This window comes from Chironomus tepperi, unplaced genomic scaffold (assembly GCF_022539635.2).
Source record: "Chironomus tepperi strain 1889 unplaced genomic scaffold, CSIRO-AGI_Ctep_v1 contig_48, whole genome shotgun sequence".
In the NCBI taxonomy this organism is placed as follows: Eukaryota; Metazoa; Arthropoda; class Insecta; order Diptera; family Chironomidae; genus Chironomus; species Chironomus tepperi.
In genome coordinates, this window is record NW_027226170.1 from 1,579,763 (window position 1) to 1,606,136 (window position 26,374).

General features: G+C 31.9%; 2 protein-coding genes across 2 annotated transcripts; one reads left to right on the forward strand and one right to left on the reverse strand.

Annotated features, from left to right (window-relative positions):
- The first annotated feature begins 1,039 nt into the window (after positions 1-1,039).
- Positions 1,040-23,230, forward strand: CARPA (Carbonic anhydrase-related protein A). The gene is made up of 10 exons (XM_070652529.1): positions 1,040-2,238; positions 4,736-4,792; positions 4,914-5,044; positions 5,147-5,240; positions 5,359-5,456; positions 8,330-8,492; positions 9,900-10,054; positions 10,138-10,263; positions 10,716-10,986; positions 22,681-23,230. The coding sequence occupies exons 1-9, from the start codon at positions 2,187-2,189 to the stop codon at positions 10,839-10,841; spliced, it is 1,002 nt and encodes a 333-aa protein (XP_070508630.1). The 5' UTR covers positions 1,040-2,186; the 3' UTR covers positions 10,842-10,986; positions 22,681-23,230.
- Positions 23,231-23,845: 615 nt separating this feature from the next.
- Positions 23,846-26,301, reverse strand: LOC139099415 (cilia- and flagella-associated protein 206-like). The gene is made up of 7 exons (XM_070651863.1): positions 26,055-26,301; positions 25,605-25,846; positions 25,346-25,532; positions 25,205-25,290; positions 24,598-25,140; positions 24,387-24,538; positions 23,846-24,152 (listed from the first exon to the last, which is right to left on the reverse strand). The coding sequence occupies exons 1-7, from the start codon at positions 26,299-26,301 to the stop codon at positions 23,846-23,848; spliced, it is 1,764 nt and encodes a 587-aa protein (XP_070507964.1).
- Between the last annotated feature and the right edge of the window lie 73 nt (positions 26,302-26,374).

Sequence of the window (26,374 nt, forward strand, 5' to 3'; positions counted from 1 at the left end):
GTGGTTTCGCGAATGCTTTCTCATAAAATTCCATCACCATCATTTGTACTAAATCCCTAATGAGCAATTCAAAATTGTATACCCAACTGTTGGAAACATTACCCTTACCTCTATCCAAAACAGGAATCTTGTAGGTTCTTCAAAAAAGGGTCTAAATTCAAATTTAATTGAGAAAAAAGAAAGAAATTCGAAATTTCAATGCGTCCATATCCATCCTTAACCTGTTGTCATGTGATACTCACAATATGTTGTTTAGCTACTATGTAAAGAAGTCTTACTTATCCCTTACAAACTTACTTTAATGTCAAAATGCTTTTGAAAATATTAAAAAAAGACATCCAAAAATTCCCCACAAAATTAAATAATTTAATCAAAAAAAATTACAAAAGTCCTCGTGTTATTGATCGAGGGACTTAAGCGCATTTTTGTCCCAGCGATCAGTAATTGATTAACAAGTCACTTCCAGACCTAAAAACCAAGATCCAGTAAAATCCAGGTCACTTTCAGACCCAAAAAACAAGATCCAGTAAGATCCATATAAATTCCTAACTCACAAAAACAAGATCCAGTAGGATCCAAGTCACTCCAGACCAACAAAACCAGATCCAGTTAATTCCAAGTCACCATAATAGAAATTTAAGCATTTCATCATTTAACGGTTTTAAATAATTTAAACCACATAACGGTCAAAAAAAATTCAAACTTTGCTCATCAAACATTGTAAGAACATCAAAAAACATTGAAGAACACTGTAAAACAATGAAAAAACGTGTTGTTGTTTTTGTTGTTGTTGTATATGAAAATGAAAATTTGTTAATTATAGTATTTACGCGTTGATCTAAAACTTTTAAATGCCCGGCGCCGCAATAACTTTATGGAACTGATCTTTTAAAACCATTCCGAGCTCTCTACGATGTCTAGTTAAAAAGTTTTTAGCGTCAGCCGAACGCCCGAACAGCCGAACGACCGAACGACCGAACGAACAAAGTGATTTAATAAGCTACCTTTTTGAAAAAAATTTCAAAAATGTGCTAAAAAAAAGTTAAAATATTCAGTCAATGACTGTAAATGTAAAGAAAATGTTAATTACATGCAGTACGCACACAAGACGAACGATAAAAAAATCTGTGCATTTAATTTCTATAGTCTCACTCCAACCCCCTTACTCATTTATAATCATCATTTGGTTGACGATTGGAGTTGGAAAATTCCTTACTTTCACTTTCTGGATACGCTGCGCATGCTTGCAGAAAATTTTCCCAGAGAATAAAATTTGGTTCCTTCGTTTCGCTCTTTGTAGACTTTTCCGTCAGCATTCCTTTTCCTTTCCCATCGCTGAGAGAATTTCTTTTTGGCTATGCACATCACACACGACATTGTATATTGAAAATGATCAAAATAAAAGAACTAAGAAAGACTGTTAGTCAGTAAGTCGAAAGCCATCAATAAAATCAGATGCTTTTCGTCTCAATGGAAGTGAAATTCATTGGACTTGGACGGAAATTTTTAAGTTAATAATTTTTTTGTTAGTTCCTTGTGTTCCTCGAAAGTGACGTCAATTTATCATAGAAAATTGTCTCAATCTATCATCAGAAAGAGATTTAAAGGAATGAATTGTTGGCAGTGCTACATGCCGTATTTCATATGTGATCAGAGAGACAATTTCAAAGACGTGATTGTTTTACGTAAAACATAAATAAAAAAAAGTCGAATTTGAGACAAAAATCGAAAGAAATTGATAGAAATTAAGTAGCATGCAGCATACTGTCTGACTAGCTACAAAAAAGAATGTGGTTTTGGCAGTTTCGAGAGCTTTAATAGAAGTGAAATAAAAATTTATTTAGTTGACAATTTATTGTATTTTTGTGTGTATATCTTGTGATGAATATGTGACATAAACACGGGGGCAATGGAATTTAATGGATATTTACGACAGTCACAAAAAAAAGTGCTGACAATGAACGAGAAGAGAAAAATGTTTTTTTATTGACTTAATTCAACCAATAAAAAGTGTTTAAAGCTTTTTCGGTTTTGTGTTGCTCTGTCTCGTTCTCGCATTATATTGGTAGAGCCACTGACTGATGATCGAGTGATTGAGACGAAAATTAGTGTGAAAAAAATACTGAATTAATTAGTTTATTCAACAATATCCAGTGACGAAGTTTTAAACTATTACAATAATTAAAATGTTATCGAAATTAGGAATAAATTTAATTGTTTTGCTGTTAATTATTGATGGTAAATGCTCTATAGTCATTTTTGTTAATTTACGTTTTTGATGATGTTGCTAGGGTGGGTCAACTTTTTTGAATTTTTTAAATATCGTCGATACAAATTTATGATTTTTTAAATGAAATTGCAAAGAAAAAGATTTGGAAAAGACAATTCAAAGCTTTTCAAAGTTCATGAATTTTGAACTTTTGAACCTATCTAACCGAACGTGTCATTACGGTACCGTGATGTTTCCGTGATTTCAATCCATTTTTATGGCGAATAATTGAGTTCAGCAAGTTCTACCGATCATGTTACATATTAAAATTTTGAAATTAAATTGAAAATTTAACACTCATTACTAACGAGTAATTTATAGTTTTGAAAATTAGCATTCTTAAAAAAAGAAACAAGTCAAATAAAAGCGTGCAATAAATCTAATAAATCTTAAAATTCATTGTTCGATAAATATATTTTGCTGAACGACTTCAAAGTTTCATTAAATTTATTAAGCAACATTTTAATTGTGATGAAATTTAATCTGTTAGGTACTTAAAAAAACGCAAAAAAATCTTAAAATAATTCAAATGAAGATGAATTTTTCGTTCTTGAAAACTGTAAATTCAAGCAGATTCAAATTTCAATAAGATAAATTTAAAAATTTTTTTTTTTTTGCTGAATTTTCATGAAACATTAAGACTTCTTTCAAATTATTAAACTTGTACTTAATCGATTTAAAATACGGAACCAGTCCAACGTGGTTCTGGCATTGTGTTCCAGAACTAAATTATTGACAAGTTAACCGTTCGAGAAAAACATTTTTAAATTGAATGAAATGTAAGATTTTGTCAAAAGTAAAATTTAGTTTAATTCAAGATTCGTGAGAGGAAAAAATTTATTAATTTAGAAAATCTTTTATTGTTGAAATTTAATTTAATTTTTCAATCAATAAAATTTTCTAATTATAAGCTCTATTGCTTAAATAAAAGTCAATTAAAAGAGAAATTTAGAAATTAGGAATAAAAAAAATCATTCGATTTTATTTAAAGAATTTAGAAAATCTTAAAAAAATTAAATTTGTATAAAAAAATTTGTTTAATGTTTTTAAATTTTTATCCTTAAAAAAATCTTTCAAAACTAAATTTCATCTAAAAATTTTGATTTAATATAAAATGAATGATTTATTATAATATGAAAAAATAACAAAATTTAATACAAATTAAATTCCATTAAAATTTCTGATTTAGGTAATTATTTTGATTTATTTCCATAAATTTTTAAGAACTTTACAGTTTATCTGCCTTGGTACTTCAATTCATATAATCATTATAATTCATTATAATTCATATAATCTTAAAACTTGACCCATCCTAAATTGTTGAAAAAATACTATTGCAACATTATTAAAATTGTTAAAAAATAAATTAGTGATATAATTAAGTGATAACATTCAGTTCAAAATACTAATGGTGATGAAAATATATTAGCAAAAACAATTATGTGCAGTGCTGAAATTCAGTTGAATGAAAAAAATTCAATTAAAAGAGCTGATTGAGAGCACTTGAATGTGACACAAACGGAAACATTATTTTAAGCATTTTTTATATTTTTAATCTATTGAAAATATTTTGTATTAATGTGGTTTATGTGAGAATTTAGAAGCTTTAATGTCTTTAGAGGAAAAAAATGTGATTAACGAATTGGAAAATTTGAAAGAAATTAAAATTTGAAATAAAATTTTGAATTTGAAAGAATTTTTCTACTATGATGTTTAATACTCTACTTGAATTTAAGAGCTGACTAAAGAGTTAATTTTCTTTATGTTGATTTATTTCAATTAATTTGATTAATTCTAAACAGCTTCTAAAAACCAAATTTTAACTCTGTTTTGACTCAGATTTTGTATGGAAAAGTCAAGTCAACTTCGATTGTAATTTTGTTCGTTGAAAAATCTTTTAACAAATCTCAAAATTCAAAAATTCAAATCTTTGTTTTCAATCTGAAATTTGATTGTTTCTTCAAAATTGAGTCTTCCTGGACATAACTGTTTGTCAAAATAATGATCTTTTGTTAGTATACAGCTCAATTTATGAATTTAACATGAAATAAGCTTAAAAAATGAAAATAAAAGAATTAAATTTGCAATTTTTAAAAATTTTGCAACAAATTTATTTAACTAAAGTTTTGATTGTGTGTGATTGTGTAAAATAAAACAATTTGAGTTTTACTTCCTTTGATCAAAATTTACACTTTACAAACTTAAAGTTCTGTCACATAAGCCACATCCAGTAATAATTAATTTAAAAAATAAAAGAAAATCTTTCAAAATTGTTTCAAAACCAAATTCAAAGCTTTAAATCCTTTTGCTAATACCTTCAAAAACCAAAACGTCACCAAAGCTTAACAATCAAAAGAACTGAAAAACAATGAAATTTTAGTGTAAAAGTGTTGAAAATCTTTTTAGTGCAAAATAAAAACCTGTGAAAATTCAATATGGAATTAATTTCTATCCATTTCTCGATAGATATTGCGTACAGTAGCTGGGAAGAATGGTGGACTTATGACGGTATCTCAGGCCCTGGTGAGTTTTTTTGTTTTTATTTATTAAAATTCCCTTTTGAATCTTCATCAATTCATAAATAAATCCCATCTCTTTTCAATCGACACTGAACAATGGACAACGAAAAAAAAATAAAAAATAGGTTTTTGGGGCTTAATAAATCCTCAATGGAATATGTGTAATAAAGGAAGGCGTCAGTCGCCGATCAATATAGAACCAGACAAGCTATTGTTTGATCCTTATTTACGACCACTTCACATTGATAAGCATAAGGTAGTAAGTGCTATGCAAATATATAAATATATTCTGATTATGCATGAGTCGATGAAAAAAAGCCCTTTAATGTTTCATACTTTATATTCATACTCTATTTAGATATCGGGAACATTACAGAATTCTGGACAGTCGTTAGTGTTTCGTGTAGATAAAGACTCGAAGCAACATGTAAATATATCAGGTGGTCCTTTAGGTATATAACTATCTATTTGATCTCACTCTTGTGTGAATTTATGAGCTAAAAATTTATTGTCTTTTATTACTACTTTTCATCTATTCCTGAATAATCAATAATCTACGCATATATCCAGCATATAGATATCAATTTGAGGAAATTTACATTCATTACGGTACTGAGAATAATCAAGGCTCGGAGCATCAAATTCACGGTTATGCTTTTCCTGGTGAAGTAAGTTTAATGTCAAGGGGGAACTTAATTGGCGAGCATGGAATGGCTTTTTGGAATTTTTGTGGAAAATTGAAAAGTTTTAAATTGAATTTTATTCAAAAATTATCGTGAGTCGAAGTGGCTCGGTGGCGGAATGGTTTGGTACTTTGGTACATAATTATTGCGATACTGATCCAGTGATCGATGGTTCGAGACTAGGTACGAGAAATTTTTCTCATGTCCTTTTTCGAATCATATGATTAGCAGAATTGCGACTCACAGCCCAGCCTCTCTTTGAAGGCTAGAGGCAGTAATGTCATTAAAGAAGTGGCATGGATTGCCACTACAAACTGTAGTTCCTAGGTTTGAATGGGATCTAGCAAATCCTCACTCGTTAAACTATCAATAGCCATGTGACGAATTAAATGCGCAGCTATAGATGATGTTAAGGTCTGAACAGCTAAACTTCATTTTAATGAAAACTTATGGCTTTTGGGGGACGTTCGGAAGCTACGTAACGCAAGAAAAATCACGTTTTTAAGAGCCACCTTCTCCCCATCCTACCCGCTTAAGCGTTACGTAATTTCCTAACATCCAGTTAGCCAATTTTCAAGCTTAAAAATAAACAATTTTTATGAAAATTTTCCACAATTTTCCAAGAAAATTTTCATAACCTCCAAAAAATTTTCAATTTTCTCGCCAATTTCTTTTCCCCTGATTTTGTTTTGTTTTTTCCTTTAATTTTACTGACTGCCACTTTATATTCATATCATCTCCCCTCATGTATGCACAAACATATACCCCAAAATTTTTTTTATAAACGAAACAACAGAAAGTCGAGAGGATGAGAGAGACACAAGATATGTATAAAGAACTGAATGAAGAAAAAATAAAGTTTGAAGTTCAGTTTTTTATTTGAATGTAAGCAACATGGTAACATACGCTTACTTTACTTTCACCCCCCTTATACTCCTGTATGGTAATAATGTAGCACGACTTTATACGATTTCTTAATTAAAATTCTCAACAGATTTTTTTTTTCATCATTTCTTGGCGCTACATGTGTGGGAAAATGAAGGCACAAAATTTTTTCCGGTGTCTGTTTTTTTGAAAATGCGCAAAAAAATTTAAATGGGAAATTCCATGAAGTTAATTTTGTAAATTCCTTAAATAACATAAGGTCATAAAATAGACCAGTGATTCTCAAACTTTGGTACGCAATACACTAGATTGTCAACTAAATATTCAAGTTTGACGAGCCACTCTAGTGGATCATGGCAATCAACACAAATATCAAGTTCATAGCTAATTTACGGTGTCCCCGAAAAGCACATTACTTTAACGAATTACCGGCAAAAGGTAAAGACTTCGTGAAGACTCATAACAGCTTATTCAGTCCGTTTTTACGGCAACAAATGAAATTTACCCCACTGTGCTATTCCTGGTCATACCTGAGACATTAAGAGACAACACAAAATTAGATTTTCATATAAGTCAGCACATTTGTTTAGCCACGACTAGGTCAAAACATCACTTTTGCCTTGACATTCTTCCTTTCATTTCCTTTCTTAATAGTCAATTAAATCCTAGTCATCACAGCTTTAAACTATGTCATTTAGTCAATCAAAACCAAAAACTTCTTTATATTCCGTGCAGTCACTTCACACTCTTCTTTAATTCATTTCATTTCCCTCAACTTTGATGGCACGTGAAAAGGAACTCGAAGAGATTTTTTTTTGATAATACTCTTTCGTTTCTTTTGTTCATCTACTTACTCGTCTGCTCTTATCATGTCCTCAAATAAACACTTGATATAAAAGTTTATATATCTCTGCATCAACAAGAGCAATAAGAAGGAAAGAAGGAATTTCCTTCACTTTATTTCTTAAGTTGTTCATTTAATATGAATCCGAGCAGCACAGTTTTTGTGATTAGGATGTTTACTGGTGACATGGTGCTGGTTTTGAGAACAAAATGCTGTATCTAGAATCAATTAACACTGGAATTTATGTTGAATTTTACTCTGGCTGCAACTTTATTCTTAATTCTTGTTTCAACCAATCTGGATTTCTGGATTATGTGGCAGAATCCATTTGATTCATAGAATCTGTTGGAATCACTTCTACAACTTGTAAATGAAGGAACTAATAACTGTCCAAAAATACAGGAAATTGTGATCTTTATTGCACAAAGAACGAAAACAAACTAAATATTTCTTTGAAAGGGGTCTTCAACTTTAAAAGGGGAAAATCAACTAATTCTAATTGCTAGTACAATTTGAATATTAAACGACAGTTGAATTATTATCAACAGAATCAATTAGTTTGTTTGTAAAATAGAATAAAATTCATGGAATCGAAGGATTCAATCTTGAAATTCATTAAGCTTCGAATCCAAGGATTCTGGCAGATGTTGTACTGCCGTTCCTATTCAAAATACGAGCTCTATTTCATTCTAATACTTACGTTTATAATATTATAAATCTATATGATATATGCCATACATAAAGCAATTATATCACAGTGTGTTGTCACTCTTCCAAGTGACTATGTGCTGCTCGGTAATGTAAAGGTAAGAAGACAATGAGAATTCTTCATGGATAATGAAATACACTTTAGCATACCGTCAATGTTGTTGAGTGTAATAGCGCTAAAAATTTACATATAAAAACAAAATTATGCTTACAATATTCTGTTTCTCTTGCTCTCGATGACTTTATGTACGGAGATATTGTATCTGATTCCTTTTTTTCCTGTACAATCTGCTTGAATTAAATATTTTTCTCGCATGACATGGAACATGAACATCCTATAACATGCTTATTTATTTATTTATTTACCTTAATTTTCTCTTTTTTTTTCTTCTTCTTTTACATTCCATTCCATTCTCGGCAGATCCAATTATACGGTTTTAATAAAGAATTATATCATAATATGTCAGAGGCACAGCATAAAGCACAAGGAATTGTCGGAATCTCATTGATGGTTCAAATAGGTGAAACATTGACGAACGAACTTAGGATGTTAACTAGTACATTTAATAAAGTCACGTTTAAAGGTAGGCATGGATGGCAAACAAGACGAATAAGGGAAAGAAAAAACAATTTTTACTTCGTTAATTTTCGAATGCAAATTTTTGCACTACAACCATTGTCATGACTCATGACTACATTATAACATTGATTTAGTCATGAGAAAGTGTCTAGTTGAAGGAGAAAGCAGAAAATGAATTGTGGAAGGCTTGTTGGGTTATGGATTGTCCGAAGCGCATTTCTGTTAAGCATTGTCGACACCGAGGTCACGACTTCTGAGTTTCTTGATTTTTCGGAACAATCTCATATAGTCTCGGTCCTGGTCTGGGTACGGATACTGATGTACGAGTCTGTTTCGATTCGGGTTCCGATTTCGGTTCCGGTTCGGGTTCCGATCTCGGTTCCGGTTCGGGTTCCGATCTCGGTTCCGGTTCGGGTTCCGATCTCGGTTCCGGTTCGGGTTCCGATCTCGGTTCCTGTCTCGATCTCGATTATGGTTCGGGTCTAGATCTCGGTTTCGATTTGGATTCGATCTTGGTTTTGAACTCGGTTCCGGATCGGGTTCCGATCTCGGTTCCGGTTCTGATGTCGGTTCCGATCCCGATCTCGATTATGGTTCGGGTTCGGGTTCCAATCTCGCTCCCGGTTCGGGTTCCGATCTCGGTTCAGATTCGGGTTCCGATCTCGGTTTCGATTCGGGTTCCGATCTTGGTTTTAAACTCGGTTCCGGATTGGGTTCCGATCTCGGTTCCGGTTCTGATGTCGGTTCCGATCCCGATCTCGATTATGGTTCGGGTTCGGGTTCCAATCTCGCTCCCGGTTCGGGTTCCGATCTCGGTTCAGATTCGGGTTCCGATCTCGGTTTCGATTCGGGTTCCGATCTTGGTTTTAAACTCGGTTCCGGATTGGGTTCCGATCTCGGTTCCGGTTCTGATGTCGGTTCCGATCCCGATCTCGATTATGGTTCGGGTTCGGGTTCCAATCTCGCTCCCGGTTCGGGTTCCGATCTCGGTTCAGATTCGGGTTCCGATCTCGGTTTCGATTCGGGTTCCGATCTTGGTTTTAAACTCGGTTCCGGATTGGGTTCCGATCTCGGTTCCGGTCCTGATGTCGGTTCCGATCTCGATCTCGATTATGATTCGGGTCCAGATCACGGTTTCGGATCGGACTTCGATCTCAGTCTCGGTTCCGACCTCGGACATCATTTGGACATCCTGAACCCAACAAACACAACTCACTTCCAATCAAAGTTGCTAAGGCATAAAAAGTAAAAATAATCCTCATGTATTTTTGTGAAAATTGCATAGAAAATGAAGAAAATGTTTGACTTTCTCTTGTCAGTCAGTCGCATAAAGTTGTAGCTTGAAATAGTCGGAAATGTTTATTTTATGCATATTGATTAATTATGCATTCATTCATACATTTTTCGTCAGGTTCTTCCACGCAAATAAGACATCTATCATTAAAGTCATTACTTCCGAATACAGAACATTATATGACATATGAAGGATCCACAACACATCCTGGCTGTTGGGAGAGTGTTGTATGGGTGATTCTTAACAAGCCCATTTACATAACAAAACAGGAGGTAAGGAATAATAATATTCACTACTTATTTAATGTCTCATATCCACATAATTGAGGAATAATAATGTTTATTATCATTAATAGCTGTATGCATTGAGAAGACTTATGCAAGGATCTGAACAAACGCCTAAGGCACCGCTAGGAAATAATGCTAGACCAATGCAGCCATTACATCATAGGACAATTCGAACTAATATCGATTTTTCAAAGGTAAATTTGAAATTATGCAAACTTATTCTTTGGGGGATATTGGAACCAATGAAAACAACCCCAACCCTCCCCCAACCACCTAAATTTTTGTCGATTCATTGATGCCTCTGGCATCTGTCGACACATGGATCACATGCACACATATCTTTGAGGACCGGTATTCAGTGGTGAATATTGGGATCCATCCTCACCCTCCTTTACACCCCACCTTCCTTTACCACGCTCCTTTCTTCCCCCATCCCCCATCTTTTTTTTGGGAAAATTCGTCATTTTCTAGAGCTTTTCAAGACAAAAATTCAACAACTCGACCTTAAATTCGATACTAACTTAAGAAGGGAGCGGCTATGGGAAGAGGTTTGGGGTGTTTGGTTGGTCCTGGCTATGTGAACCCAGTTCCAGTTTCATAGCCATAAATCTTCATTCCTTAATTAATTTTCTCTTTCCATCCACAGAATCAGCAACAAAATTGTCCGACAATGTCGCGTGAGATGCATTATCAAGCCAACAAATGGACCCCAGAAATAATGACTGTTGGACGTGGACATTTTGATCCATTTCCATATAAACCTCAAAATTAGCCAATGAATTTCACAAGAACTTATCCATTCAGTTTTATTAGAGGAAATGAACATTTGATATTGTCGTAAGCCGTCTATAAGCTAGTTTAAAAGATTAAAAATATCTATAAATGCTTTGTGAGCCATCCAATGAATTGAAAAATTTGTAAGTTACAGTTAGTGTTTATTCTATGAAATAATAATAATTATATAGTTTTGTACATAGACCAAATGTTATGTATACATACTTGACTATAACATATATTTCATTGTATCATAACAATGCATACAAAATGTTATTGATGGCACACATACATGAATTATTTTTGTGCTATAACAGCACTGCATATATGAAAAAAAATATTGAAAATTCATAGCTCAATGATGGAACATAAAAGTCGCACATTTTCATTAACATGGTTAATAATTTTCTAAGAATATGTTCTGTAAAGTATAAATAACATGATATTTTTGATTTACAACCTGTCTAATGAATTCATGGGAAGCTGTTGTCGATATGTGGAATTTGGTCATGTAAACAAAATTCGGCTCAAAATAACCTCAAACAACACTAACACTATCAAAGATTTTCTATTGTTCTTGTTTCCATGTAAAACAGTTGTGGGCGACCTGTGTGCCACGGCACACTAGTTTGTCGTCAAATTTGGAAATGTCATGAACCGTGAGGCGTATGTGGTTCCTGTCGAGGCATACTACAGAGATGTGCAGCTAAAAATTAATTGTTGCCAACCACTGATGTAAAACACAGTTTGTTAGTGTTAGTAATTTTTGAAAATTTAACGGCAATTTTGTTGTATGACCACATTTATTGGCTGTAGTTTCTGAATCGCAGAAGTCGAAGGTAACTTGATTTCACTTAAATTTGCTGAAAATCGATTGAAATTTGAATGATTTTTTTTTCTGCTAACGCTTGTGAAGTATAAGATTTCATACAAATTTCAGTCGATTCTTAGCAAATTGTGGCGAACTCAAGTTGGCTTTGACTTTTTCTAAATCCACCAAATTAGAAATTTTCGACCAAAATCATTTTCAGTATCTCTTAAATTTTTCCAATCAAATTTCCATAAATCAAATCCTGCTGAAAAGAATAATTGAAAGTAATATAAATAATGAACCACACACAAACAAACCAATTTCATCAAACATTCATTCGAACATAATCAAATTAACAAATATTTATAAATAAATGTTTTATGGGAAGCATGGAACATGTATAGAAATGATGGAAAAAGTCACAAAATCATTTTGCATTTTAAATTAAAATGCAATTTCAAAAAACTATGAAAATTGGGTATGATTCGGGGAGTACTTGTGTGAAGTTGGATAGGATTTTGTGGTTAAAAAGTTAATTTAACATTTTGGGATTAAATTTGTTATTAAAACAAAAAAAATAATACAAAAGAAAGTTTTATTTGTAAATTTGATATAAACGTTAGGATTTGAACCTTTTGATTTATAATAAAACAATCTATTTTACAGAATTAAGACTTTAAATTTGGATGATTTAATTTGCTATTTAAGCGGTTTTTTGAGGAAAATAAGCAAAACACTCACAAAATCCAGCCAACTTCATATCCAACACAGCAGCACTCCGAGAGTGTGAATTTAACCTTTTTTCACTCAAATTAGAAAACAATGTACATGAATATACATACAGACATAGTTTGGAAGATAAATAAATTTGATTAAAAGCATCACCAAATGTCCATCTACTTCTTTAATTATTCCTATCTCTGTCATTTGAACCTACACACACAAAAAAAATCTTTATTTAAACTTTTCCATTTGCATAAAAAATAGATAATAAAATTTATGCATTATAATGATACGTTCATATATACATAAAAGTCATACATATACATAAAATATAATTATGGTAAAAAGTGATGCACACTATATGAAAATGCTGATGATGATGATGAAATGTCCAATACATACAGTTCATAATTAATTTAAATCTAGTAGAAACTATTAGCACTATGAGTGAATTTGTACAGTACCATTTAATGACGATAGAAAACTTTTTCCTTAAACTTTTATTTCATATTTAATGGAAAATGCCACAAGTGAACTATTTTTTTAATGTATTGCAGTTCTTCTTCATTCGATTTAATTTAATTTAGTTGTGAGGATGTAAAGTAAATTGTTGGAATTGAAAAGTTAGAAAACATTTTCTGTGATTTTAAATGTGAAGGAAGTCATTTTGAGCTGTCAAAATTTGAATTTTTGAAAGACGTTCCAAAATTTTCAAAAAAAAAATCATTTTTATCGAACTTTCTGAATTTAAATTTTTTAAAACCGTTAAAAAATTTCAAAATTTACATTCGAATAGTCGGTAAAAACTTTCAAAAAATTCATTATTAACGAACTAATCAAATTTAAAATTTTGAAAACCGTTACAAAACTTTCAAAAGTTTCATTTGAAAAGTCGTTAGAAAGTTTCAAAAAATTCTTTATTAGTGAACTGATCAAATTTAAATTTTTGAAAACCGTTACAAAATTTTCATTTGAAAAGTCGTCAGAAATTTTCAGAAAATTCAACTTTTTAAATTTAAATTTTTGAAAATCGTTATTAAATTTTCAAAAAAATTAATTTTTTTAGTAAAGTTTAAATTTTTGAAAACCGTTAAAAAATTAAAGACAAAATTTTGTGAAATTTTACAATTTATTTAATTCCTTTCAATCTCATAACCTCAAAACTAACTAACCAACTACAACAATGCGCTTACAGCATCTTCACAACTTAATCTTAATTTTCCCAACAATTTCCTTTTGATGTTAAAAGGTTAAATGTATGATGAACATCAACTTTATCTTCTATGTACATGATACTACTCCCACTCAATCATTATTATTATTATTCATGGTATATTCATATATTAATAAAGATGAAAACTATCACAATTTAATGATGATAAAAAAAAAGATAAATGAATGCCTTATATTATAATCATTACAGCTTCAATAGATTTGAATAATCTATAAAATTGAAAAAAAAAAATCTTTAAAAATTGATCAATTAGTTTATAAATTAAATAAAGGTCGGTGATGATACTTTAATGAATATCATAGAATAAATTCAATAGCGGAAGCCTCACAAGCTTTAATGCTGAATATATTGCCATATGGTGTCAAATAATAAATCATAATCAAAAATATTTACAAGGACATCTGGCCGATGAGAATATTATTAAGGTTGTTGCTTCCGCTAAATTCAACATACATTTTCAGTGATTTTAGGTCAAACATTTTGTGATGAAAATTTGTTGGAAATAATTTAATTTTTAGATGACATTTTACTTCACATTTAATGACAAGACTTAAGACTTTAGTTCAATTATCCGTAAAATCATTGAAAATGCATACAATTTACATGTTAATTAGTCTCAAGTGGTATGGAAGATTTTTTTGGATATGAATTTCTAGGATGGGTTCCTTAAATGTTTCTGACATAAAACATGAATCAGCTGATCAATTTGATACTTTAAGAGAAGTGCAAACAAGTTAGGATTAGTTAGGTTGTGTTAAATGCTCAATTGTACTTATGTACCTTTCCCAGGTATAATATACTTCATCGACTATGCCGAACAGCACGGACTGGCAAATTTCATTTTTGCCTTGAAAATTGAACGAAATCTGTTGCCAAATAGCCAACAGGGAACTCTCAAATCTTGCTATCAACATGGCAACATTGAAGTGTCCTGGCGACTGAATTGTGCTGCTCGGAATCTGTTAACTAAAGGTATGTTAAGAATATAACCGAAAGTTAACTTTGGCACAGTTTAGCATTGTCCTATTCACATGATGTCTATCAATATTATTCAGGCTAAATTTTATTGCATCCAAGACAATAAGGTGCGTGTTCAGATGGGTTAAGGATGCATGTTGATTGTCAAACCCTCCACTTTGACCGTCTTTTTTGGGAAAAATTCTATAATTTGGAGGGTATTTCGTGAAATCCAAAGACAATTCTTTCATGGTACAGAAATACTACTACCGTATCTAAAAGCGATCTCTTTGTCCGTTAGGATCCCATTCTTCTTTCTTTCTTTACGAAGACGAACAAGGGCCCATTACCCATATAGAGTTCGTATAAAACTATCTGTCTTTACATAACTTTTGCCAGAAGTTACAGAGCCCATCCTAGTTTCACAAAAAAAAAATCTTTTACTCCTACTTGAGTATAACTCAGTCTATAAAAAATTACCATACTTAATTTTTCATAGTAATTAAGTAGTAAGCAATTTAAAGAAATATAAAAATCAATTGTATCAAAACTAAATAAAATAATCACGATGATATTGTAAATTTACCTAAACAACTTAACAATTAAAATCATTTATTTTGTACTTGAAGTAGACGAACTCATTTAGAATCATTTTTTAACATATTTATGTAAATGTCTAGTAGCACAGGTTGGTTATTCGATCCAAAATTTGGCAGAAGGGTGGCGTGACTCTGGTATGGTGTTGGACTTCGTTTGTGGACTATTGGTATAGACTCAATTTGAGTCCTCGGTTTGACTGTTGGTGTAGACTCAATTTGAGTCCTCGGTTTGAGCATGACCAAGTTCAACACTAAGTCATTCATGCTTGCCTGGTATTGTATTTTGGATCGATTAGCTGATTTGTGCTATTCAGAACTACAACTTACTTTAATTTAAGTTTGAATTATTTCAAGTAAACCTGTAATTTCATCAAGAACTCAATTATCGACAGACCTAATACAATATTTTACTAATCCTGATGATGATGTATGAAGCTAAAATTCAAAATATATATCTTTGAAGATAAATCTGTGATTAACTTCAATTTAAATTGATGATTTTCTTATGAAATAATGAAACAATTAATTAATTAATTTAAATGATTTTATTTCATCTGGTTTTGAAATATTGATGTTTTTCAATTTATTGAACAAGTTTTACTACTTGTTGTACAATTATGTCAATATCTGAGTAACAGTTTGCCGTAATTAACATCAATTCTACTCAAAATCCAAAACTCTTGTGTAATATTTGTTGAATTTTAAAGCATTCACCCTTTATCTCGATTATTATTGTCCATGTAGACTAAAAATTGTTAGATTTAAATGTTTATATACCTAAAAATATGATTATTATTATTATTATGATTATTATAATAAAATTATATAGATAAATATGATATTTATTACATCGAAATTTCAATTTCTTTTTATAAACATTAAACATAACCTAAAATTTACTTTTAGATTCTTATTTTATTTCTGTTAATTAGCTCAAACAGCACAGCGTCCCGAGCTACACAAAATAAGCAAGCGTTAGGATGCCGCATAGAGGCAACTTCCATTTAGAGTTTATAAAAGAGCTTTGGCAGAGCTTTAAAAGCTCATATGAGGAGCTTTTTTCATTTGTGTAGCTCGGGAGCGTGTTCCCTAGAGGACTACTACGTCGCAGTTTCAACAGTTAGCCACAAAATTGCCCTGACGGCACCGTGACCGCAGATTCTAAATTCGAAAAATGCGCTCTATCGCATTACACCGCCCGGGTTCAATCAACCCTAATTTCAACATCAATGCATCAAATTGCCACAGAAAAATAATTTTGTTAAGACTCCTACACCACAAGCCATTTGACACATTTCATGCCATGATTATTCCCTTTCACACTCGTACTAGTATCGTTCGAATTGAAAAGAACATATTAAAATTGAATCCTTGCATCAGCTTATTTTCAATTTTCAACAATACAATATTTTCATATTCATAAAAGTATGAATTCAATGTTTTGAAATGGAAATTTTTTTATATTATATTCTGAGTTGGAGGGAGTTGTGGATTTTATTTTTATTTTGTCGGTCTTCTTTTGAAATATTAATGTGGAATTTAATGTCAATGACAAAGGTTCAAGCTCAATTCTCAATATAATATAATGAAAAAACTTAAGTTCAAATGTTCAGGTCCTAAAACAATAAACATTTAACCATTAAACCACTAAGTCAATTATCCGCTAATTGTATCTTGCAGCTAGGTACCTCTGGGAGTAATTGGTGAAATATTTAAATCAAATTTGTGGTGATAGCGAAAGTCGTTGGTTTAAATCCCTACCATGCACAAAGTTTAGATAAGATTAACTAGATTTACAAGCTGCTTGATTTTCTAGCTAAATACGATTCACTAGTTCGATATTCAAAATGTACGCGGCAATTAAACGTTTCAAAACTGCCATTAATCGTCCGTAAATCAAGTTCCAAAGACTTATCATAATTAAAAGTAACATAACTAGCCCGAATAGCATAAATCGACTAATAGATCAAAAAATTACCCCAGGTGGGCATGACTCTCTCTTGGTTTAAATTGATGGGCAAGTATATGGTTAGTCTTTAACCAGTTACAAGTCCATTTTGGATTGGATTAGGAAACAAATCAGGAATTTAAAGATGTAACAAGCAAAATTGAAACAGTTACAATTTTACTTGAATTGCATATTGATGGAGCAACAGTTGTTCGACTATTAAATCCAGAGCTCGAAGTCGACTCAAATTTAATATAGAATTGATTTTACTTAATTTCAAACTTTATATGGAGTCGAGTCGGCATCGAACTCTGATCAAATCTGAAAATAATTCTATTCTAATTAGCAGTCAGCGCATGAATAACTGTGTTGTCAATTCGGTAATGGTTATCCTTAGTCGGCATTAAAATCAAAAAATGCTGTTTAGTGATTATTATCCCTAACATATAATGAGAATACTCACTTAAATGAGCGTGCTCGTTTGTATGTATCTAGTTGCTTCGGGTAAGAAATTCAAATTTAGCGAAAATGCGCCTTTAATTCAGAAACTTTAAAATCAATTCTCATTTTTTATAAACTTTACTTAATTTCCTTTCTGTTCCTGATTTTATGTTGTGTCACATTTCAAGAATACATTCAAATAGTTAAATAAAAAAAATAGAAAAACTGAATATTATTGAAAATCCCTTTTCCAGATTTTTTTCTCATCTTTTACATTTTATTCTTGTTAGTTTAGTAACAAAAGGAACGAGAGACTTCTCATCTTTCCCTTCTTACTCACATTATGGATATAAGAGCAGTAGCAAAAAAGTCCTTTGTCAATTTATGAAAATAGAATAAAAGTATTCTTACAAGATTTTTCATTTCTCAAATCAATATTATACATTGAAAAGCGTGTTATTAAAAAAAATATGAGTATGACATGACAGAATGGGAAAAAGGAATTACAAAAAATATAAAATATGAAATTGACTGTATGGCGATACATTCACATTATTGATATACGATGACTTTTCATATTCCCTTCATACAAATCCATTCGACATTTTTTTTTTTTTAATAAACTTTTAATAAAAAAGGAAGAGCAAGTTTTGTGAAAAGAGAAATCATGACCCGAGAAATACATTGTTGAGTGTGAGATTAGGTTCTGTTCATTGCTCTCTTTGATTAAAGTTGAATAGATGGGATTAAAGTAGTTTTAAGAAACTGTTATCTATTATTAGAATTTAATGTGTGATTGAGCATATGGTCAACTTAGTCTATTTTGATACAACTTAGCATATTTTCTCTTGGGTTTTTGACAAAGCATATGATTTATAGACACAATTACATTGAGCAGTCTAATTCTTTTGAAGCTGATTTGGGACTGAATTTTAAATATATTTATCGACTTAATTGAGGATAAAAATAATAAAAGCAGGTTCAAATCTTACTGAGGTCAAATTCATCCGAACCTAGCAATAGGCTAGAGTCACAGTGCTCTAAGATCGAATTTTAGGTCATTTCTCATTTCATTTTAGGTCCGTGTTCTTTCATAGCTTAATAGAACTCCGTGACGTAGTCAGAAAATTTCAATGTCTTCCAAATCTTTAAGAGGGAAATTAAAGTCTCTCTCTTTGAACACATCTGATGATGCTAAATTCAAATTAAATTACAAAGAATAACCTAAAAAATTATGAAAAATCATCTAATAATCTTCAATTTATGCTAGTCATCTTTATTAAGGTAACGAAGAATGAGTCCAGAAATGCGAAATGTCCCTTAACGATGATAAGAGCCAGAGGCGCTGTAAACCTAATCGTCTACTTACCATACAACAAGTGCGTTTCTCGAAGATTTGCATGAATTTTCGAGACTCAGACCGAAACTAGGTTAGAAAGTCATAGATCAAAATTGATTTTTACGATCAGCAAAGTAAGTAATTAAGAGGCCGAAACCACAAGGAAAGAATTTTTCAAAGTCAAAATTTGTTGTGACCGAGACTTAGAAGTCTTTATCTCAATCTCGAGAATCCTTATATACACAACCCACTAGTCAACCTTCTAAGATAACAAAATGTGTTGACAGCAATTTATGAATAATAGCTGAAGCTAAAAATAAATTCACATCCAAAACAATTCTCAAGAAGAAAAAAAAAACTTTTTAAAGACAATTTGAAAAAGACAAATTACCTGAAAGAAGTCATTTTAAGGGAAAGAATAGAGGCACATGCATGATAAACTTTTCCACTTCAATGACACAAAAAAAGGAACTATTTTCCAACTTTTTCCCATTCTCAAAAAGTGCATTTTTTTTAAAAAGCTGAAAAAACAATTTTTCTTTTTCAATTGTCGCCATACATGTTAGTTCCCCCCGTGCACAATGTACAGTCTTCAATGTTATATAAAAATAATAAATGATTATGTGTGAAAAATGCAGACAGTGGAAGGAGAATTTCGAAAAAAAAAAAATCATTGCGCCCTCGCTTAACATTCAAAATGTGTAAGCAAACATTTATTTCACATTCTCATTGTTCTGCTCATTTAAAACACTGTAAATTGCATTGGAAATTGAACGAATGAGGAGAAGGAGGTTTGATTGTCTCGTTAATTTGATTGCATTTTAATGTTTTTTTTTTCATTTTTTTCATTTTAAATGAGGAAAAAAAGGAAAGTTTGAGAACTGTTAAATTGATGATAAAGTTTAAATCTATTGCCATTTTGACTGAAATTTAATTTAAGTTCTAATTTCTAATTACTTAAATTTGGAAGCAGGGTTGATAGTGTAGCATAGGCAGGCGCCTAAAACATAGGTGCTTGAACACCCTTTTTGCATACGTTTTGGCCTAGGCTACAATAGCTATGATAACTTTATGTATGGACAAAATCGGACTTGGGCGAACTTGCAGGTAAAGACAATTTTTCTCTGTCCTAAATCAACCATAAACCCACAGAATTATACTTATTTTGAGTCACAGGCACAGATCTGTGGTTATATTTTTCAATGACAACCTGAAAAACCAGTGTAACACAGATAAAGAAGGCTCCGCTAAACCCTTTTTATTAATATCAAACGAAAACCGTCTTCATTTAGCGTCTATTCGACTGCAAAAAATAGACCGGTTCCATTGGTTATAAAGGAGGTAATAATAGCCGAGCTATCTTCATTCGTGTCGCTCGAGATAGGTACTTGTATTAACAACCCCGAGTGAACTGCATGGTAGTATGTCATGTTGGTAACTAGACTAATGGTCGACTAATTAAATTTTCTTCGTAATATTTAATTAAATTTGTCATTCGTCGACTATAGGTCTAGTTATTAGTTGTACATTATGTCAAGTTGTTCACTTGAGAACCTTAATTTCGAAATTTGTCCCAAAGAGTAAAATCAAGAGCATTATGTTGGTCTATGCTTAATTTTTGAATGAATTTTATTGAAAAGCTTTAGCTATAAATTGGATTGAACTCAGTCTCTACCGAAGCATTGCATCAGTAAAATTGAAGTTTTTGTATGAAAATGAAGATTAGTTGAGTATCTAAGCCAGTGAAGTCAATTCTATTTTTTGTCATTGAAATCGGTACTAAATCACGTCCAAAACCAAGCCCAATATGTAGTTCATAGCATTTCGGTGGCAAACTAGTGTGCCGCGGCACCCAGTTTGGACTAAACTGATTTGACTTCTTAAAGAATCAGGACATTTAAAGATTCTGTTGGAACACAACAGCAAGCTGATAAGTCCAGCAACGTACCGACAAAAAAACAACATTGTCCGCCCTACCCTAACCTCAAAATACCTCAATTATCACTGCAAAATCATTCTAAATTGATATTTTCAACAATTTAAAAAATGCGCTGTAATCTCCATAAAAGGATCTAAAATTCCCATTGAAAATACCACAAATAAAGAGTAATTTCTCTATCATTTAACTTTATATCATGCAAAGTGAATGAATGCAATTCACTGAATCAGATAAAATCACTCGAAACTACGCGAAATGAAATGTTAAAAAAGTAGGAAAAATAGAGAGAAATAATAGCAAATAGCTCATGTGATTTGTGATAGTTTTGCATGACCACGAAGTGTCATACCATACTTTAGAAGTGATAATGGAATATGTCGGATATTTAATGGACATTGCACGAACATCAATCACGTTAAATGCTCAACATTCCAAACGATTTTTTTTTCCTAGCGCTGCTCATGCTGCTTATAATAGAATTTAAGATATATGAAGAAGAAGTCTGCCTATAAATTGAAATATCTTTAATGCCTTAAAAAAATTGTCTTGAAGAATTTTTTAAAGGAAACTTTTTGAGGAGGCAGCATAAAAAAAAAAGTTCTTCCTTGTGTGCCTTAAAAGGTCCTTGAGAATGAATTATTTAACGTGATGATTTTTTTCTTCTTTTTTTCACTTGATAAAAAGAAGAAGAATAAAGGAAGGAGGTGCTTATTTCAACCAAGATAAATTCAAGCTTGAGTTTTTCTCTTTTTCTGGAAAATGAGTAGCATAAAAAATATACTTCCAGTGATGGAAAATAAGCGGCAAAAAAATCACGAGAAATAACACAAAATTTTCATTTTTTTGAAACAATAAACAAAATTTAAATTTTTGAAAAGCGTTAAAATTTTGAATTCAAAATATCCGTTGGAAATGTAAAATTCAAATTTTACATAAGATGATGTGTAAAACTCTGATGTAAATGGGTATAAAATGTAAAAACGACTAAAAATCTTTAAACAACAATTCAAATTCTACATAACCGTTAATTTTTAAATATTTAAAATACGTTAAAATTTTAAATTTCTAAATTTCCATCAAAGACGTCCTTCACCCTCAACAAACAGTAAATAACTGAATTCCACCGCACGAAAATCTTTCAAGCACTAAGAAAAGTCTACAAAAATTTCAGTCTCAACTCTCATTTTCTCCCTACAACTTTTCAAAGAGAGAAGTAAGCACATTTATGAGTCACAGAAAAAAATCTCACTTTTCAACACTGAATTAATTAAAATTAAATTGAAATTAATTATTCATAAAAAAGGTTATATAATGAAGCATATGATGTGCAATGATATGTCACCGCAAATTATGTTGAAATATCCGATAAAGTTCAAACCATTAATTTGTGAATGTTGTGTGTATGTCGGCATGTGATAGGCTCAGTCTACAATCTATGATGATGATGATGATGCTAACGAGTGTGAAATGGAAACGGAAGTAACATGTGAATCTTGGTAAACCAACTCAGCCACTTGTTTTGTTTACACATCTCTTTTTTCGGATGTTCGCTTCTCCTTACCTACGTAACTGACTCTGACTCTTTCATGCAGCACATAATTTATATGGTATTTTTTGTATGACATCTGTTTGTTTTTTATGCTTCATGCTGAACGTCATTGAGGACATTTTTTAATGCTCGTAGAAAGGAGAAATAAGAAGGAGGAGAAGCATGCATGAAATTACGTTTGTGTGTTGTAATGACTCATAAACAGAACATAATCATCGCCAGAAAATATAAAAACAAGAATAAGAAGTAGAATGAGAAGTCATTAAGAATGTTGTTTTGTTTTGATGATCTTTTCAGCACATCAGTGATAAACGACTTAATGGATAAAGCAGAAACAATTTTCATTCATTCTTTCCTCTCCAGTCTCAAGTCTTCTTCTCAGTTTTCTCATCATTGAGTCAGTAACATCATCACATTTTAAATAGACAGACAGTAAGAACATTTGGATGCTCTTTAAAAATTCAACTTCAGTCTTAATTTGGTTACGGTATAGTGAACAGTCAAATTCTAGTTCCTTAAATCTTCCTCAATTCCTTCATTCAAAAGTTAAAGATTTTCATAGCAGGAATACAAAGACTTTAAAGGTTGAGGAACTGACATGACAGTGGAGTAAATGATGGAATTAAACGCATGAAGCAGCAATCGTTATTGTCGGAAGTGAGATGAATGTTAATTTTCACAAAAAAGTTCAGGAATGAATGTCGAAATGGAAAAATATCAAGTTGATGGGAACTGCTTAATTATGTTTGGCAATTGCCATGATATAAACAGCAGCAACAGCAGTAGTAATAATAGAACTGATAATTATGAACCGTACGGAAATGAAATGGAAATGACAACAAAGCAAAGAAGTCAGGCAAATGCACGAGAACGCTTCAGGACTCACAGGTTGATTGAATCTTTTACTTCCTTAACCACAAAAAAACTCAACCAAGAACTGAAAACTTTCTCTCATCACAGTGTCAATTCCGCATTCAACACATTGAGGCTGATGATACCAACTGAACCGAAAAATAGAAAATTGTCGAAAATTGAGACGTTGAGGTTGGCAAAGTCTTACATTTCGCATCTTAATGCTACATTGGCCACGGGTAAGTTCTGTGCAGAAATGATTTATGGCTGCTTCCTTTCCTCTTCATTGCTGCAATTATTTTCTCTTTTCACTTCCAAAAGGAAATGCTTCATGTCGACAACCATGCTTTGCAGCATCAACTTTACATAAGCACCAACATCAGCAGCATCAGGAACAACATGATTATCGCTCAAATATCTGCACATTCTGTGTTTCCTCAGTCATTCATCAAAAGAGGATTAATTAAGGATTATTTGTGAGTCGAGGGATGGATTTTGATTGAGGGCTATTAAGGAATTGCCATAAAACTTCCTCAACTTCCTCAAGTGCCTTTTTTTCAATTAATTTAAAATGATTTTCATGTCTTTAAAGTGCAATAAATTTAAGGCTTTATTCTGTGTTAATTTGTTTGGTTTCATTTGTTTGTGAATCTTTCTGATGCGAGTCATAACGCTGCGATGCTATATCCAGTCGATGATATGAATTTAAAGTTTGTGCTGATGTTGTCTTCTTCCGACGCAAATTTGCCAATTCTATGGCTTTACGTCTCAAATCCCACAAATTCCAAACATAAGTTTCATCTTTATTATATGGAACTGGATGTAAGTCAGTCTGCGTTTCCTGTTCTACTAAGAATGTCTCTTGATCTGCAGAATTTGTAGCTCCTTCCAGCAAAGCATCAACATCAATCGGTGAACTTTTTATTAATTTTATAGCATTATAGATATTAAAGAACAGAACCAACTGTATGCTGCTCTTCATCACTTCCAAAATCTTGTTGATGTAGCTGAAAAATGAAAGTAAAATTTACTTATTATCAGATATGCAGGTGTGATGTCATGTGCTATAAAATCACTTTTCCTTGACATTATACAGCATGTATACATGCATGTGCAGAACAGCATTAAAGTTTATCAAGGAATTTACTCACAATTTTGGCTTGGTAATGAAAATTTTTGCAGCTTCGATGCTGTAAAAGCCATAAATCTTCTGATTCCATTGAACTGTTCCCATTTCAGGAACGCTCGGCAATAAAATTTTACTTTCAGCCAGCACATAAGTACAAAAGCCCAGATATTCAATCTAGAAATGTCCAAAATAGAACTGGAGTCATAAAAATCATTTTATTGCCACAGCTTTACCTCTGAATTGGTTTCTGGTGGCTGAACAATTGAAACATGCGGATTTGCAGCTTCAGTACTTGTTGCATCCAATTTCAAATTTCGACGCTTTTGGACTCGAGTATGATCAGTTTCGATTTGATTTTCACCCAATAATTTATGGACAATTTCATCATATTGTTGCTGTCTGCATAGTTCAGATAGATGCTGTAGATAATTGTTGATTTGACTTTGTTGGGATAGGACATAGGATAAATTATGAAGTGCCATCCATTCTTCAGTTAATTCCTTAAATTTTGGAAAGATTTGAACACTTGGAACTGCTGATCGAAATTGAACAGTTTCATGAAGTTTCAAGAGTTTCTCAGCATAATTTCGGACATGAGCTTCAATCAGTGCCTTCATAAATTTTAAATTGCCTAACAACTTCCTCACATAAATCTCATGCTGTCGATTCAATATCAATAAATCAATCATAATATTAACTTCTGATGCTTCCAATAAAGTCGCATTCAGCACAAACGATTTTCCAATTGCTAATGCACCATCAAATGCTGTTGTTAACTGTCAAATGGAATCAGCACAATGAAAATTGACATGGATATCATCATGAGACAAAAGAACTTACAATATTTACTCGATCCATAATGTCGCAAAGTGTAAATTGCAGCAATGACTCAATGGAATCGAAAGATTTCAGTAAAGTTTTCGTCACTAAAAGAAGAAGAAATGAAGTTAAGGTAAATCCAATGCATAAGAAGAATCTTACAGTCGGGAATGTTTTCATCCATCGTATTGCCAACTCCAGTGTCTTTATTGAATAAGACAATTCCACAAACAATCCATCGAATCTCTTTCAATGATTCCATTCGATTATGAGCCTCCAACTCCACAAAATTCTCTAAATCACTTTCAGTCATGATGGAATTTAAAGCTTTTGATATTTCAGTCACAACCTGCAACATTATTTATTTGAGGACATAAAATATGAAAAAGTAAGGAATTAAGGAAGTAGAAGAAATACAAACTTCGGGATTGGAAGGACTTCCTAGAGCAGTCTGTAAAATAATGTCAACAATAATCTTCTTCTGCATGACAATTAGTTCCTCTTTACTTTTTGCCATTCCCTCAATTATTTCCTTCACCAAACTACTCGTCTTCTTACTCAGAATCTCATGATATTCCGTGATGATTTCATCGTATGGCTTTGCATTCTCAATGAAGAACACTTGCATCTTCAGTGTGATATTTGATGGTGTCTCATTTAAATCTGTTAAGAATATTCAAATTATATCCTTTTTATGGCTGACTATAAAGCAGTGGTGGACAACCTTTATTGTCTCGCGGCACACCTTGCACGCCTTGACCAAAACCTCACACGGCACACGGTTCATAGCATTTTTGATGAATACTAGTGTGCCGCGGCACATAGGTTGTCCACCACTGCTATAAACTGAGGAAATGACTTTAAACTGTACCTATAATGTGCATCATGCAGATCCGAATGATTTCTTCGATACAATTTCGATCGATTCTTCCATTCAAGTCAATTTCTTCTGGTCGATGGATCTGCAAAGTCACTAAATGAACTAGAAATGTGACAAACTTCTTTTCAACCACAAAATCTCGTGTGTCACATTCACGAAGTATCTCATAGACAATATTCTTTATGATGGCACTTTGTGGTGTGAGCAGAAATTTATTATCAACTTCTGATGTCCACATCCTTCTTCTTCTTCCTTTCTTCTCAATCGTCTTTAGTCACACAATTGAAAAATATCAAAAAAGAGATGAAAAA

Bases quoted from the DNA above. Each gene is read 5' to 3' on its own strand.
- CARPA (XM_070652529.1), top strand. From the start codon at position 2,187: ATGTTATCGAAATTAGGAATAAATTTAATTGTTTTGCTGTTAATTATT. The intron at 8,493-9,899 runs GTAGGCATGGAT...ATTTTTCGTCAG, and splicing joins TAATAAAGTCACGTTTAAAG to GTTCTTCCACGCAAATAAGA. The intron at 10,264-10,715 runs GTAAATTTGAAA...TTCCATCCACAG, and splicing joins CTAATATCGATTTTTCAAAG to AATCAGCAACAAAATTGTCC.
- LOC139099415 (XM_070651863.1), bottom strand. From the start codon at position 26,301: ATGTGGACATCAGAAGTTGATAATAAATTTCTGCTCACACCACAAAGT. The intron at 25,291-25,345 runs GTAAGATTCTTC...TTCTTCTTTTAG, and splicing joins GGATGAAAACATTCCCGACT to TGACGAAAACTTTACTGAAA. The intron at 24,153-24,386 runs GTGAGTAAATTC...ATTAATAAAAAG, and splicing joins TTCATTACCAAGCCAAAATT to TTCACCGATTGATGTTGATG.